Source organism: Rhineura floridana, chromosome 17 (assembly GCF_030035675.1).
Source record: "Rhineura floridana isolate rRhiFlo1 chromosome 17, rRhiFlo1.hap2, whole genome shotgun sequence".
Lineage (NCBI taxonomy): Eukaryota > Metazoa > Chordata > Lepidosauria > Squamata > Rhineuridae > Rhineura > Rhineura floridana.
In genome coordinates, this window is record NC_084496.1 from 2,319,273 (window position 1) to 2,336,106 (window position 16,834).

The 16,834-nt window shown below is 45.7% G+C and overlaps 1 protein-coding gene across 1 annotated transcript; it reads left to right on the forward strand.

Annotated features, from left to right (window-relative positions):
- The first annotated feature begins 3,531 nt into the window (after positions 1-3,531).
- On the forward strand, positions 3,532-16,675 carry NOXO1 (NADPH oxidase organizer 1). Its single transcript, XM_061599539.1, has 8 exons — positions 3,532-3,613; positions 5,437-5,517; positions 5,657-5,732; positions 6,206-6,386; positions 9,496-9,689; positions 10,273-10,377; positions 13,512-13,629; positions 14,309-16,675. The coding sequence occupies exons 1-8, from the start codon at positions 3,548-3,550 to the stop codon at positions 14,973-14,975; spliced, it is 1,488 nt and encodes a 495-aa protein (XP_061455523.1). The 5' UTR covers positions 3,532-3,547; the 3' UTR covers positions 14,976-16,675.
- The last annotated feature ends 159 nt before the right edge of the window (positions 16,676-16,834 follow it).

The window sequence follows — 16,834 nt, forward strand, 5'->3', positions numbered from 1 at the left end:
TTAAAGCTTCCCCCAAAGAATCCTGGGAATCGTAGTTTACCTGTCACAGAGCTACAATCCCCAACATTGTTAACAAACTATAGTTCCCAGGCGTCTCTGGGGGAAGCCATGTGCTTTAAAAGTGCATTAAATGTGCTTTAAATGTATGGTGCGGATGGGACTAGTGTCTGTGTACCTTTAACCACATCTGCTCATATTCATGGAAACCTGTGCCATCTGATAAATTATAATAATTGGTTATTTAGCAATATATTGATAATTCCTGGGTTGCACACCCTGCCTCTTCCAGGTTAAAAGGGGGCATGCTTTGCCTGAGAGAAATAGTGCAGTTAGATGATTTTAGGCAATTTTAGATTCTGGACTTAATGGCTTTATGGGGGCCTCCCTTATTTAGATGGAAATGAATATTCCTTCCTATACTTCAAAATGTGGTACCCCAGTGCTGTTAACTTTTGGGGCCCTCCTGCTTATTGTGCTGAGGCGATCCTGGACTCAAATTCCTGCCCCAGCAGCAACACTGCCTGAGATCCCCCCCCAACAAAATCTTGGAGCTGTCCCTGAGAGAGCCCTTAGAGCAGCCTTTCCCAGCCTTTGGGTCCCCAGATGTTGCTGGACTACAACTCCCATTAGCCCCAGCCAGCATGGCCAATGATCGGGAATGATGGGAACTGTTGTTCAGCAACATCTGAGGACTCAAAGGTTGAGAAAGGCTGCCTTAGAGGGAGGGCATTGGTGGAGCTAAGCCAGCATCTTATCCTTGGCAAATATGGCCATTTATTTATTTAATGACACTCAGATACTGCTTGATGGTAACCAAATCTCTCAAGTGGTATACAAGAAATATTAAAATTCTCAGCAGCAAAAGCAGTTAAAAACCAGTAATTAAAAACATGTAAAAGACAACTGAAATCAGCAGTGGACTAAAAAGAGATTAAAACACATCAATCTCTGTGTGTCTGGATAGGCTTGCCTAAACAGAAATATTTTTAAGCAGACGCCAGCAAGAATTCAGCAAAGGAGCGTACCGGATGTCAATGGGCAGAGAGTTCCAAAGGGTAGGTGCTGCAACATGAAAAGAATGGTTTCCCGCAAGTGTGGAGCATGCATTATGCGGCACCTGCAACCGGGCCAGTTCTGCAGAGCGAAGTAGTCAGGTGAGCACGAATGGGATAAGGCAGATCCTGCTATCTACACCTGACTCAAGTTTTTGCCCAGCCAAGAATTCTTTAATGTTAACCTTATACAGTTTGTGCCACTTCCTTGTGCTCTGTCAGTTAATCAATAGCTAATGCCCCATGTGTTGCAACTATAAACTTCCATCCAATAATAACTGAAGTCATTCTAAACTCAGTCTCATCCATCAACATTAACGTTTGGTAATTCCAAAGAAATGCAAAATGTGCATCTTGGTTCTGCAAATATTAATCTGCTTCTTCCTGGCAACTGATTTCATTTTCAGTGTTTGCCCGTGAGAGATTCTAGGTTTTTAAGACATCGCAAGGGCACGCCATGGGCAGTGGTGTAGTGTGAATGACAGCAAATTTGGGAGGTGGCAGCATATGGCTGAATAACAGCCACTGTGATGAGACCTTGCCAACCACCATCACCAATGATAGTGGAAAGTTTGCCACAATATAAGTACCTATCACTCCTATATACCAGCCTTTGCCAACCTGTCACCCTCCAGATGTCTTCGACTACACCAGTGGTACCAAATTCACCACCCCGATGGACCACTTGAAAATTGCTGATGGTCTTGGGGGACCACTAAATGATTTTTCTGCCTCTTGTAGCAATTGTAATGCACTGGGCAAATGCCATATGATTTTCAACTCTTTTTAATTGCTGCTTTTATGTCTTACATTGTATTTCATTGCATTGCAGTTTGCATTTCACAGAATTCAAACTGCAGTTCAATAAAATGCAATACAAGAAATAAAATAGGCAATACAAACAACAATTAAAAATCAATATGAATATTAAATGTGGACATGCCATGGTCCACCTGAACGAAACTCTTGGCCCACTGTTGATCCACAGACCACCGTTTGGGAACTGCTGGACTACATTATTCATCTCACTGCCCCTTATTTAAGGTAATGTACGTAACTATTAACATAACTTTAAGTAACTTACATTAATTTCAATGCATAAGAAATGTCAAAAGAATATTTAAGAAGTAATTAATTAAGTATCATTTGTGGACTTTAAAAGTAACAACACTGGAATATTTGCTTGACTGGTTTCCGTTCCTGATGTGAACGGCGGCAATTTTCGCCACCTCATTAGTTTTCATCAGAATTCTACCCCACCCCTACTGGTAGTAAACTGGGGGGTAGATTCTGTTTGCCTTTAAAGGCAACCCTATTAGTTCACACTTTCCAAAACAATGTGAGAACGGAAACAGTGCCATTCTTCACAATTCTCAATTTTCCAAATTTTGCACTGCACATCTCCAGCCAAATAATGAGCACAGACGAATGCATCTACTAGGGTAAAGCAGGCATAAAAATATGTTAGCGACAACAACATACAAACATGGATTACATTAGACAAAAGTGCTTTGCGAATAATGTGTATATTAGGCAAAAATGCATACAATTATATGTGTGTGTGTGTATGGCGAAATCGCACTAAAAAGTTGGTGATTTTCATTTTTTAAAAATGTGCAAACTGATCTGGAAATGTGGAGAACTGACTTTCAGGTTAGAAAAATTAGAAACTGAGAGAAACTGGAAATGGCTGATTCGCTCATCCTGCTGATAAAGGGAGATGAGGAAGGGCCATAGTTCAGTGGCAGGTCACCTGCTTTGCATCCAGAAGGTCCCAGCTTCAGTCCCCGATGGCATCTCCTGGTGGGGCTGGGAGATACCCTTGCCTCCACTGCTGCCAGTCAGTGTAGACAGTCCTGAGCTGGATGGGCCATTGGTCTAACTCAGCATGAGGCAGCTTCCTATGCCTTAAGGGCAAGGCCACAGCTCAGTGGCAGAGCACCTGCTTTGTGTGCAGAAGGTTCCAGGTACAGCCCCTGATGGCATCTCCAGGTAGGGCTGGGAATGTCCCCTTTCTGAAACCCTGCAGAGCTGCTGCCAGTCAGTGTAGACAGTGCTGAGCTAGATGGACCAAGAGCCTAACTCAGTATAAGGCCGCTTCCTATGAGATTTGAACCCAGGTCTCCTTGTGCCTGGCCTGACGTTTTAACCACTATGCTAGTGCCACACTTTTTAAAGTGTTGGTTCTGGCAGGGAGGTCACCATTTGCCGTTGGGATCTGCTTGAGGCTCCAAAATGTCTTGAGCTGGCAGAGATGCCCTTGCACTGGGGCTGGGCTCATCAGTGCCTGCCCCCTTTTTGCAAAGAATCCCAGCAGGGTTGCCAGACTCTGTAGCTTCTGGGTGGAGGAGGAAGCCAAGCTGAAGCAGCGCCTGGGAAAAGCAGGCCCCTCCTCCCTGGGGTGCTCCTAAATACCTGGCCTGCAGGAAGCTGGTGCTCCAGAAAGGTCCAGGAGCGCACCTGCCGGGCAGACGGAGCATCGTACTGTGGGGGAGATGAGCAACGACAGGTATCCAGTGGAGGTGAAAGCGCTGGGCTTGCTGAAGCACGGAAAACAGAAGGTATTTCTGCAGCCCTCTTGCTCAGTAACGCTTCTGTATCAGGCCTGAAATTGTTTTTACACATGGAATTGTTTGTATATGTGAAATTGCTTTAATTGTTTGTATATATGGAAATGTTTTCAATTGTTTCTGGCTGCGTACATGCAAAGCATATTTAAAGCACAGAATCTCCCCAAAGAAGTCGGCTGGGATTGTTAAGGGTGCTTCGTTGTGCTGTGCAGGGTAAAACTAAAGGTCCCAGGATTCTTTGGGGGAAGTCATGTGCTTTAAATGTGCTTTAAATGTATGGGGCATATTGCAGGTTTTGTGAGGTTTTTACTGCGAAATCACTTTGAGATACTTTGTGGGAAGTGATTCACGCAAACGGAATCAAATAAGTGAAATTAAATGGAGGGCTGCCACTGGAAAGCCTGAGAACGTCCTCCTTTTCGTTTTGTCCATTTTCAAAGCGTTGCCTTCGAACCAATTAAAACCTGGTGCCTTCCAGCTGCTTTGGATGCTGGCTCCCATCAGCACAGGCCAGCATGGCTGTTTGGCGCTGAGGCTGGTGGGAGCATGACTGTGGTGGATGGGGCTGATGTGTGTTGGAGTCCAAAATGGCTGGAGGGCACCACGTTGGCAAAGGCTAGTGGAGCCCAAGCTGTGCTAATTTGCAGAGAGGCAGAGTGGCCAGCTGGCTCAAAAACCGGCAGACAGGAATCCTGCGCAACGACCTCTTGGTGCTTTTCTCCAGTTGGTTCTGTCTTGGCACAAACAATGACAAGCGAGGATGAGGATGAAGAATGGCATTTATGTCCCCCCTTTTCTCCAAAGAGCTCAAGGTGGTGTACATGGTTCTCCCCCTCCCTACAACAACCCTGTGAGGTAGGTTAGGCTGAGAAGCAGTGACTTGCCCAAGGTCACCTAGTGAGCTATAATGGCAGAGTGGAGATTTGAACCCTGGTCTCCCAAGTCCCACACTTTAACCATGACACTGCAGTGGCTCTCCTAGGAAAGTCTATTTCCTGACTTGTGATGACTTGTGTGGAGGAGCAGAGCGTGAATTGCTATTTCTTGAGAGGCGCGGGCATGGGTAATCCTTGTGCTATTGCCCAAATGTCAGAGGCCAGATTTTCCTTATTAATTATTTATTTTATGTAATTGATTTAATTGTGAATCACTTCCCACAAAATATCTCACTGTGTTTTCCCAGTAAAAACATCAATGATAAAAACAATGGGTTGCATTCGGTTAAGGACTCAGAGTAGACGCATTGAAATTAATGAACCATAAGTCATATTTGTTAACTGCAATGGGTCTACTGTGAGTAGGAGCAGCGCTGAATGCCACTCAGTGAATGATGACTCCTTATGTAAAAACAATTCCAAATTTGTAAAACCTTCCGTATACACAAACAATTTAAAACTATCCCATATATAGAAACATTTTTTAAAAAACCCAATTTCATCGGTTAAAAACAATTTCAGATCCGGTATAGATACAGAGTACACAGGCTATAAAGATCTCCACTTAAAAGGCTGGGTGAAAAAGAAAGATCTTCAACAGGCAATGAAAAGACAACCACTCCATCACTCTGCATCCGCAAGAGACTGGCAGTTGAATATAACAACATCTGCCACCAAGCCAGTTTAAGGGGCACAAGACAGGCTGTGCCACATCTCTCGCCTCCCACTGAGGGGAATGCTTGCCCCACCCTCGCATCTGCCTCCTGAGGTGGTTGCCTCACTCTGCCTAATGGTAGAGCCGGCCTTCAGCAGGACCACCTCATAGCTGGCTGGGGAAGAACCAATCTCCTGTGTGAACAATGTGTTCACCTTTTTCAGGTCTGGATGCTTTCTGTCGCCTGGTCAGATCAAAACAACATTCTTATCTACAGGGCGTTTGAAGAATTTAAGAAACTCCATGTAAGTTTGCTTTTGAACTAGATGGGAGTAAGGTTTGAATCTGGAGACAGTTTTTTCCCTGCTTGTGCACATTGATCTCTCCCCCGCTGAGAAGCATGATATGGCAAATTTCCCTGCTCTTATTTTGTCCATCACTTAGAAAGATTTGAAGAGAAAGTTCCCCATTGAAAGTGGTCTGTTGAAGAAGTCTGACCGGACGATCCCGAAGTTCCAAGGTAAAAGGTGATCTTGATTTTGATTGCATTGGTGACATCTGCTGTTTGCGTCCCTTGCCTCTCCCTGTGCCTCTCCCTGCAACACAGATAAAGGCTTTATTTTCACCCCCTAGCAGGGAGCACAGCACTGTATGCCCACCCCACTGGTCATGGCTCAGTGGCAGAGCACCTGACTTGCATGCAGAAGGTCCCATGGCATCTTCAGGTATGGCTTGGAAAACACTGGCAGCACTGACTGGCAGCATTTGTCCATGGTTTCAGGTAGGAGCAGAGCCACTGCCAGTCAGTGTTGACAATAGCTAGATGGGCCCACAGTCTGACTCAGCATAAAGCCATTTCCTATGTTTAATATACTCCCCCCCCCAAAGTTGCAAGCCTAAAGATGGAAACTGCAAGGGGCTGGGAGATGAGCTCCTGTCAAAGGACAGAGCAGGCCTTGATGGCTTTCCCCCTGTTTGTTGTTCCCTTCAAAGACATCAATGTGATGCTGAGGAAGAACCAGAAGCTGAGCAGGTGTAGGGAGAGTCTGAGATTGCTGGAGATTTATTGCCAGGAGCTGCTGAGGACAGAAGCCAAGATCTCTCAGGGAGAAGACGTCATCCATTTTTTTGAAGCGCAGAGCCGAGATATGGACCCTTCTTTTCCAGAGAACAGGTACCGTCATGTGTGTGTTTGTTTTGTAAATGCAAGTAGATTTTTTTTGGGGGGGGGCACACACATCTATGTTATTATTTATTTATTTCAAGTAGCATTATTATTTTCCTTTCCGCTCTTCAGCTGAAAGAGGGTCCTAGAGCGGCTTGCAGCAACAATCAGTAACAAGAAGGCCCTTGCCCTCAGATTTGTAATCTGAAGGACACGACACAAAAGGAAAAAGGATTGGGAGGGAGGAGGGGGGCAAAGCAAGCTCACTGCAAGCTGCTCCTTCTCCGGCCGATGGCTGGTCTCCCTCAGGTGTCGTGGGCTGATTCCAAACGGGACAACAGCCAGTGGCAGCTGGTAACCACTGAACTGGGTGGGGCTGCCAAGGGGGACACTGGAGAGGGTGGGGCCACTTTGTCCTGCTTTTCTTACCATCCTTGTCACTTGCAAAGAACACTGGACATGGTGACCAGCCTCCCGTGTCAACTGGCAATCCATGAATTCATCTCCCACCATAACAGCACTCCTGTTTTTCTGGTCCAGAGGCAAAGCGACACAACACCCATCCCTGTGGCTGGTCTGTTCAGACAGACCCTTAAGTTAGCTCAAACTACTGTTTGTAAGCCTGCATCAAACACTGATTTCCAACTGTGGCTTCCCAACCCCTCACAAACCGCGGCTGGTCAATTTTAATGTCGTGCCAAAGTTTGGAAGCAATGCTTTATCTGAATTGAGTTTTATTTCTTGCACTGGTTTTACTTCTCTGGGTTGCGCACATGAAGGTGTTGCTGTGGCCTGGAAGAGGCGACAAGATGGTAAGTGGGTTGAGTTGAAATCAGAACGTTTTAGCAGAGCTTGGAAGTAACTAGTTACAAGTAACGAATTACTTGTAATTCATTACTTCTTTGAGTAACGAGTGGGTAATTCCTTTACATTTTGATTGTAATAGAACTAGGAGTAATCGTATTACTTTTGTGGAGTAATTGTAACTTTCCCAGAATTACTTTTGGGCATTACTTGGGGGGGAGCAGGGGAAGTCTTCTGCTCCTCTGATTTGTGGATGAAAATCATGTGCCTCAAACTGGGCTTCTGTGCAGTGTCTCTCCTCATGCTCTGTGGATGGGCAGGAGGCGACGAGGGAGGAAGCGGAGAGTGAGATGGGGTGGAGTGGAGGAAACAATTATGTAAAAAAACGGATAGTGGTGGTGAAGAATGGAGTGGAGGGGAAAAGGATCCGGAGGTCAAGAACATGAATAAAGGAGGAGGAGGCAGCAGCAGAATGGAGATAAAGAACTGTGGAGGCAAAAGATGACACAGTGTGTGTGTGTGTGTGTGTGTGTGTGTGAATACTGTGTTTGCACTTGGCACACAAAGTGGCCTCCACCACCAACTCTGGCTACTGTGCTGCATTTGCAGTATTTTAACTTTTTTGCATCTCAGGGGAAAATGTTTGCTTGAGTGAGTGTCCCTTAGTTGGTGGCAGGGCAGGGTCTGGGAGGTGGTTAAGTGAGAGAGATTATGCTGGCTGGCTAAGTGGGGGGGTTGCACTTGGTTTGGCGTGCAAAGATCTGAGTAGTGGCCTCAGCCTCCCTCCCCACCACCCTTACCGGCAGAGAGACCACCATTGCTATCTTATGAATAAAAATAATTATTCTACTACCTCTGTATGTATTTGTTTGTTTTTAATGTTGTTTTAGGCAGCAGCCAAGGCCAGCACCTTGTAGGTGTTTTTTTAAAGTAACTGAAATGTAATTGTAGTGATTGCTTTGGAGGAAAAGTAAAGTAATCAGTTACTTTCAGAGCAATTGTAATTGTAGCAGTAATTACTACTTTTTGGGCCATGTAACTGTAACTGTAATTTATTACTTTTTAAAAGTAATCTTCCAAGCTCTGCGTTTTAGTTATGACCCTCAGAAGCTACATTTGTGATCTGCTGAATGTCTTTTGCAAACAAACTCCGACAAATGCAACTGCCGTCATTATAGAACAGTTTTGGGGCGGGTGGGTCGCTGAAGCCAATAAATGAATTGGATTAATATGTCTGCAAAATGAAATTGTAATGAACTGCTGCAGAGAAGGACACCTTTGGAGTTTATTGGCATAATCACTGCAGCAAAATTGCAATCTGAAGGAATCTACTGTGCATGTGTGTTTTTATTGAACGAATTGGTCATATGTGAATTCATTGATATGCTTTGAAGGATCCTAGTTGATAAATACCTCATTGACCTACAGCCAACATGACACCAAAGTTTTGTTTTAAGAGGATTTATTTTGGGTTTTAAGCATTTGTTTTAACTCTGAGTGACGAGATATCAATGAGCCATTGCTAGTGATAGGTTACATTTTACATACTTTTACATACTGTTTTTATATTGAGTGGAGACGAACAAATATGTAAATTTCAGTTTTTCTCAGTTTCTCAGTTTCCCATTCTTAAATCCAGTTTTCCACATTTTGACATCAGTTTGCAATATCTTTTTAAAAAACTCCTCATAAAAATTCATTTTAGTGTAAATGTCTCCTAATATACACTGTTGTCTGCCATTTTGCCTAGTGTACAAATTTTTGCAAAGCAATTTCCCCTAAAATAATGCTGTTTTCACTAATATATGCATTTTAATGGACATTTTACCCCAGCATATGCATTTTTGTACATGTTATGTTCCTCGAGAGCTGCACTGCAAAATTCAGAGAAGTGCAAGTTTCAAAGAATGGCTGTATTTTGATGCAAATTAGGCAGGTTCACCTTTAGATGTGAACTGAATCAAATTCCTCCCCCATTAAATAATGAGCTACTTTCCACTGATTCTAGCCTTGAAAGTCTCCAAGTAATATATACCAGGCAGAGTGAAAAGTTTAATGAATGAATAATTTACTTCGATCAAAGATCAGTACATAAAAAAGCATGAGTAAACAAGATCATATAAAGTACATAAAACCATGAATAAGTAAAAAGTACAAAATAAAAATAGTCCCTTGGAGTATGGGTAGATGAAGAAACTGGATTGCGGGTCAGGCTAAATGAGTGAGCAAGGAGTCTCTATTTGCAGTCATTTCCTGGGAACATCTTCCGTTCCAAAAAGGATGTGACCAATGGTCATGCTTCCTCCTTTTGCAGCATTGTAATTTTGCCTTCTGAAATGGGCGAGAGGAGGACAGAGACAGCCCACCCATCCAGTGCAACCATCACGCAGCCGGTCATCTCCCAGAGTTACAGGTGCGTCGAAGCCTACGAAACCAAAGACACAAACAACAAGCCCTTCAAAGCCACCAAGGAGGAAATGCTTGAAGTCCTCATGAAGGACATGACGGGTATGTACTTATTATCTCATTTCTGTGCTGCTTTTCATTCAAGTATATATTTTTAGAAATGGCAGAGTGGTTCACAAAATAATAGGACAAAATACTCAGCAGTTCTGCTTCCATCAGCACCCCCCCCCGCTTGCTGGAAAGGACAGGTATCGCACCATGAGTCTGAGGTTTGAGCTACATGTCAGGAGGTCCCTGGTTTGAACAATAGGCTAGACTAAGGGAATGTAGGGGAGGAAATGTGCCTAGCACACCGCTCTGTCGTTCCACACCTGACTGCCATCCTTCTGCCTCTGCTGCCTCTCTCTGCCTGCTGGATTACAGGGCAGAAGGGTAGGGCTGAAACCTGAACCAAAAACAATGAAGATCCTAAATCTCCTTTAGGAGGCCATTGCTCAAACTCTGGCTGTTTAAAAGCAGTAACAAGAGTGCCTCTGGGGATGAACAGTGCTCTCATAACACTGGGATTAGGGGGAACATTTAACCTCCACACTCACCAAGTTCTGCCTTTTTTGTTTGTTTACAAATGAAACACCAGGGGAGCTAATAGGTGACTTCACCTTTTCATGCTTTTTATTTTCTGCAGGATGGTGGCTGGTAGAAAACGACCGAAAGCAAATTGCCTGGTTCCCGGCCCCATACCTGGAAGAGTCAGAGGACACAGCCGTTGTCAGGGAAACTGAGGAAGAAGGTGACTACAGACAAGCCTCTCACGCAGTGGCAGCTGGTGGTTCCATGTCAGTGGGGCAGAGAAATCCACTCCATGTTTTGTGCAAATTTTCAAGCTTCTTGAAAGCTCAGACTAAGAGCCAGAGCAGATTTCACTGCCCGACTGATATGAAGCCACCAGCCGCCCCTGTTCTCACATGACTCTCTCTTTCTCATAGAGCAAGGGTGGGGAACTACAACTGCTATCAACCCCAGCGCCATATGGCCATGCTGGATGGGGCTGGTGCAAGCTGTAGTCCAAAATATCTGCAAGGCATCAGGTTGGCAAAGGCTGGCCTACACTGGCAGGCAGAGGCCTTGCCCTTCCTAAGATCCTTAATCAATTAATACATTTTATTATTTATAGACTAAGTTTCAGAGCTACCCGTTCTAGGGTGACTTACAGCATATGAAACCAGAAAAGATTAGACACCCCAAAATCATGATGCAAAAACACATCTAAAAATAAAACGGCAATGCTAAAAACAGCACCGGCAGAAGAAAACATCGTCTATGTTCATTCAAATCTGACCAGTGCTCAGGAACAGGAAACCTTTGGCTCTCCAGCTATTACTGGACTCCGTGTTGCACCATCTCTGACCATTGGCCCTCCTGGTTGGGGGTGATGTAGACCAAGAAGGTCCCAGGTTCTCTGCTGGCAGTGGAGATGCCGAGGGCTGAATATGTGTTCTTCTCTAAGCTAGAACCCTTCCGTTACTGGAACCTCTACTTTCAGACACAGTATGAACATCCAGAGTGGCCTTATACAGAGACAGACCATTATACAGACCCAGGGCTGCCTTGACAAGGAGCTGGACCTTCTGAGGTCCTAGCCCCATGACTGTACAAGCCTTTCGAACTGGAGATGCCAGGGACCGAGGGTTCTGTCCAACTAAATCACACTGCACGTGTGGAATGACTTCTGCAAGCGCAACAGAATGTCCCCTCCCTGTCCTCCCCCATGTGGCCCCTTCACCGTCCCCAGATCTGCTCTGGGGGAAACCCAGAACAGATATGAGGGCTGCTCAGGAGGAAGAGAAGGAAGTCCTGTTGCGCTCATGGAAGTTGTTGGACACTATGCAGAGCCTGGCACCTTCGCATGTAAAGAAGGTGATCTGCCCCTGGGCCAGACTATTGCGGCAGAGTGGAGAGGAGGGTGGTTTTTTGGATGAGCAAAACCCAGTTTTAAATCTCTGCTGTGCTATGAAAGTCACCTTCGGCTAGTTGTGGTCTTGGGCCAGAGCCATAGAGCACATAGGAACCTGGGAATCTGCCTTGAACTGAGTCATACCTCAATGCTGTCGTCACTGGCTGGCAGCTGCTCTCCAGGGTTTCAGGAAGGGGATGTTTCCAGTCGTTCCAAGAGATGCTGTAGGGCAGGGGTGGTGAACGTTTGGCACTGCAGATGTTGAACTACAATTCCCATTGTTGTGTTGAAATTTAAGAATTGCCTTAAACATTATAGTTTGCTTTATACCCTGTCCATATAAATGTGAACAGTGCCCAGATTAGATTCAAAGTGACCCCTGACTGACTTTTGATATCAAGAAAGGTTTATTTCCTGGCGACCTGACCCTTACCTACATTCCAGTGGCTCGAAGAATAAAAGCTGGTTTGAGCTGGAAACTTCACTATTATGTATTTCTTATATCACATCCATGCCTATGACCTTGTTTATTGTTATAAATGTGCCTTGCATAGAAATGTTATAAGTTGTTCCGCTGCCCCACAGACCTTGACTTGTGAAACCCTTTGATATGCAAGCGTAGTAATTTTCATGTCTGTCTCCTACTCATGGGGCGCCCGGTTGCAGCCGGGCCACCCCTTTACTCTTCTCTTTGTCGGTTCATGCAAAGTGCTTATCTCAAGGACATGCGAAATATGCAGACATGGAATCTAAGAGATAATCTCAATGTTTCCGCTTATGCCCTTCCCCTGTACCCCTTTACCTCCTTCTACATATCTTAAGGCTGTAATCACTAAGCAATAGCTCCTTTTGTGTTTATACTCGGGGAGAGACTATATATACCCTAAGACATCAATAAACGAGGTTCCCATTCTGAAGGCTTTGAGCGGTAAGTAGTGGGACCCCTTTGCAAAGGATTTCTGTGTCGTTTTTAATTGATCTCTGGTAGTGGGTCTTTTTGCACTCAACTCCCGCACCCCTCCCGGGGGGATGTGAGCTGGAGTAGACAGAGACAGCTCGCGTGTTTGGTTTGGACCTAACACCATCATCCCCAGCAAGCATGGCCCATGGGCAAGGAGGATGGGAGTTGTGGTTCAGCAACATCTGGAGTGCCAAAGGTTCGCCACCCCTGTTGTAGGGGATTGAATCTGGGACTTCCTGCATGCAAGGCTGATGCTCCACCACTGAGCTGTGGCCCTTGCCTTGTGGTTTTCACACACAAAATCTGAGGCCCGATATCTGGCATCTCTATTTTAAAAAAAAAGGATCAAGGTAACAGGGTGGGAAAGATATCTGCCGAAGGCCCTGGGAATCCAGTTAGGGCGGACAGTACTAGGCAAGCTGGTCTATGTAAGTCCCATCTATACAAATCAAGTTCCATTATGGCTAAGCTGAATGATGCCATCTGTTATAGCACATAAGATGGGGCTGGATAGACTAATGGTCTGACTTGTATAAAGCAGAGTCACACAGAGCTATAGATTTTAGGGATGGGCGAGTTGTTTTCTCATTTTTCCAGGCTTAAGTTCAGGTTGCTTCAGTTCCACAGTTGTTTGAGATTTTTAAAAAGAAGCCCATGTGAACATTCATATGCATTTCCCATGCATGTTTCCTCTAATATGTACATTTTTTCCCTAATAGAATCCATGTATGTACAGAAATGTTTTCCCCAATATAATATACTTTATTTTCACCAATATATGATTTTTGTCTCCCCTAATATATGGATCTCTGTATGCACTTTTTGGTTGGAGAACTCCACTGCAAAATTCAGAGACGTTATTTGAAGGACAGCTTCCCATGGGTTTGGGAAGTGCAGACTACAAATTGTTCCCCATCCGAGATGCCTTCCTTCTTCCTTGCTGTTATGGCACAACGTGTGAGAGAATAAGGAGTGAGATGCACAAACAATTCCTTCTCTTTTCATTCAGGGATGCTGCACTATGTCACGTGGCCGTACAAGGCCAAGAAGTTGGACGAGCTCTCCGTGAAGATGGGGGTTGTGGTGGAAGTGTTGGAGAAATCAGACAACGGCTGGTGGCTTGTCTGGTGAGCCAGTGGGGCTGCGGCCATTCCTGGATCGGGATAGCTTAGCTATAGTGGTTCAAGCATTGGGAGCTGCAAGGCTTGATTACTGTCATACACTCTTTGTGGGACTCCCTTGAGCAGAACACAGAGGCTCGAATGCTGACAGGCGTCCTCAGTATGTAACACCAATGCTGAGGGATCTGACAAGCTCAAGGTTTTACTCAGCATCAGCCAAGCTGGCTGGGATCGGTGGGAATTGGAGCCCAACAACATCTGGAGGGACACAGATGCTGCCTGTCCCTGATCTACTCAAAATAGTGATTTAGCGTTGTGGTCCCTAGAATGTGGAGCCCCCCCTCCCGGCCTAGCAAGGTCAGGCTGGCACCGACAGTGATGTCTTTGGGGCACCAGCTGAAAACTGGGCTATTTCAGCAAATATTGCAACTCAATACCCACTTTACATTTCTATATTTTATTCCTTTGTACATTGCATCTGTGTAATGATCTGCAATACAGAAACAGAATAAATTAGCAAAATGAAGAAGAGTCCTGTTAGGCCCTGGGGGAGGTGGCCTGTAGATCCTAGGGCTACTGTGACACAGATGTGCTTAGTCTTGGCTTTCTCTCTCCCCCCCCCATCATCTTGGAACTCCTTTTGCTTTTTTTAAAGTGACAAGTTTCTGCATTTCTGGTCTTTCAGGTACAACGGGAGCGCTGGCTACGTCCCCTCATTGTTCCTCCAGCCGTACAGAAACCCCTACAGCAAATTCCTGGCTCTTGCCAACAGCAACCTGGGCCGCTCTACCCCTAACCTGTCTCAAGCTACTAGTCCCTTGCGCAAGAGCTCCCCGAGCCATCAGAGAAGCTATGATGGGGGTGTTGCCCAGGCTTATTCAACCAATAGGATGACAGAAGGGAAAGAAGAGAGCCCCCCAAGTAGAGCAAGATCCCGCTCTCTAAGTGGGTCTGTGGTTGTAGCCGGCTTTGGGCAGATGAGCGAGACCAACAGCTTGTCTCATAGCTCAGGAAATGTGAGTGGACATGGATATTACTGGCCCCAGGATCCTGAGGCCAAGAGGGTGGGGAACAACCCCCCTATAGATACCCTTCTTCACTGTGCCTCAGAGAGTCATGGCAGTCCCGCCTTATCTCTGGGGAGCAAGGAACAAAGTGACTCTGCTTTTGATGAAGAACCTCTGGGCTGTTCTGATCATTTGCGTAACTCCTCAGATTCTGAGCCCACTCCTGATGGTCCAACAATACCCCCACGCCCTCTGCCCCACGAAATCCTCCAGAAGTGCACCACCATCACCAGGAAAGCCCTGCTAGGGGTCCTGCCTGCTGCCTGCTCTCAAGGCTGCCATTAAAGGGCAGCGTAAAGCAAACAGGGCAAACAAGCGGAAGGCTTCAGTAGCTGGGCTTTACAAATCGCACCTGGATGAAGTGCCAGCTGACAAGTAAATGAACAGAGACAGCTGCCCATGCACATTTAGAACTTGGAGCCTTAATGCATGAAGATCCTAGCATTAAGTGGGCAAATCAGGGGCGAGGAACCTTTTCTGGACCTGAGGTTTAAGACCACCACAGGGCTGTTTGCACAAGGGCTTTCAAACAGCCCCATGCCACAGCTTTGGCTGTTCGCACCTATTCCCAGCAGGGGAATGAGTGCACATAGCCAAACTGAGCAGGACTGAACCTTCCACTCACGAGCTGAAGAGCAGAGGGTTCAATCCTGCTGGCTACAGGGGTCTGCTTCTCCAGCGTCTTACCCACAGGGCAAATGTAAGCATTTCTTGCAGGCCTCTTTGCCTGATGAACAGGCTCATCTAGCCCTTTACGCAGTAGCCTTCTCCAAGTGGGGGCTGACGGGAGAGTCGCAGGACAAAAACCCTTAAGAGTACCAGGTGGGAAAGGCTGTTTATACAGGAAGAGCTTGAACCATCCACCTTTATAGTTGTGATTTCCCATGCATCGCCTTGGGACAGGACCAGGGAACCTGTGGCCCTCCAGCTGTTGTTGGACAACAGTGCATCATCCTTGGCCTGTGCTGATGGGCCTTGGAGCCCAACATCTGGAGGGCCACATGTTTCCCCATTCCTGGCTTTAGGCTGACCCTGGTGAAGGCTGCTGATGTGAAGAAATGGACCAATTAACTGGAATGGAGGAATTTTCTCAGAACATCAGTGCCTAGAATTCTCTCCATGGTCGTGTGTGGCTTGGCTTGCTTGCTTGAGTCATCTCAGTGCTTCTGATGTGCAAACACCTTCTCTATAGTTCATCTGCTCTGTTGATTGGGATTGGGGTGGAGTCTGGCAGGTAAGAGACTCTTACCTGACCAAATGTGGTGGTAGCCTAGATGATTTTTTGATCCCTCCCAAGTCCTCGCAGTTTCTTTTGGTGGTGAAATCAAAGTTGGTATGGTTAATTTAGTTAATTTTACCTGGCTCAGCTTACACGTTAACGTGATCTTACCTTTCCAGAATATATGAGATGAAGCATAACTTGCTCGGGATTGCAAGTTCTCTAGAAGGCAAACTCCTTTCCCACCATCATTCTTTCAGTCAGCTGATCAAAGCTTAAATAAAACTAAGACTGAAATTCCAGAACAGACTTTCTAGGCAGCAACTCCTCTTGAACCTTCCCAAGCCTGGTGCCTTCCAGATGTTTTGGACTACAGCTCCTATCAGCCTCAGATGGCCAGGCTGTCTGGGACTGACGGTAACTGTAGCTGGAATGCCAGTTTTGCTAGAAACCGCAGGACGGGAGAGTGCTGTTGCGCTCAGGTCCTGCTTGTGTGCTTCCCATTAGGGCATGCACGTGGCCACTGTCAGAACAGGATGCTCAACTAGATGGGCCTTTGGCCTGATCCTGCAGGGCTCTTATGACGTACTTAAAACATCTGGGGAGTACCAGGTTGGGGAAGGGCTCTATAGGCCTTGCTTCTGAGTAATCATGTATCGATTGCAGAACTAATTATGTAAATATTTGGTTGTTTTTAAAAACCCATACCACTATGGTGATAACACACTCTTTTCCTCTAAAGAATGCAGTATGTTGTCATTGTTGTTACCGGCATTTTTATATATATAAGTTAACGTATTTAAGTTGATTATGTTAAGCTTCAAGCACTTTGCGCAATGGGGTGCATTTAAATAAAATGTTCTAGTCAATCCTTTCATATCGAGCACCAGAACTGCTGCAGGGCGCCGGACTCCTTGCACTGGAA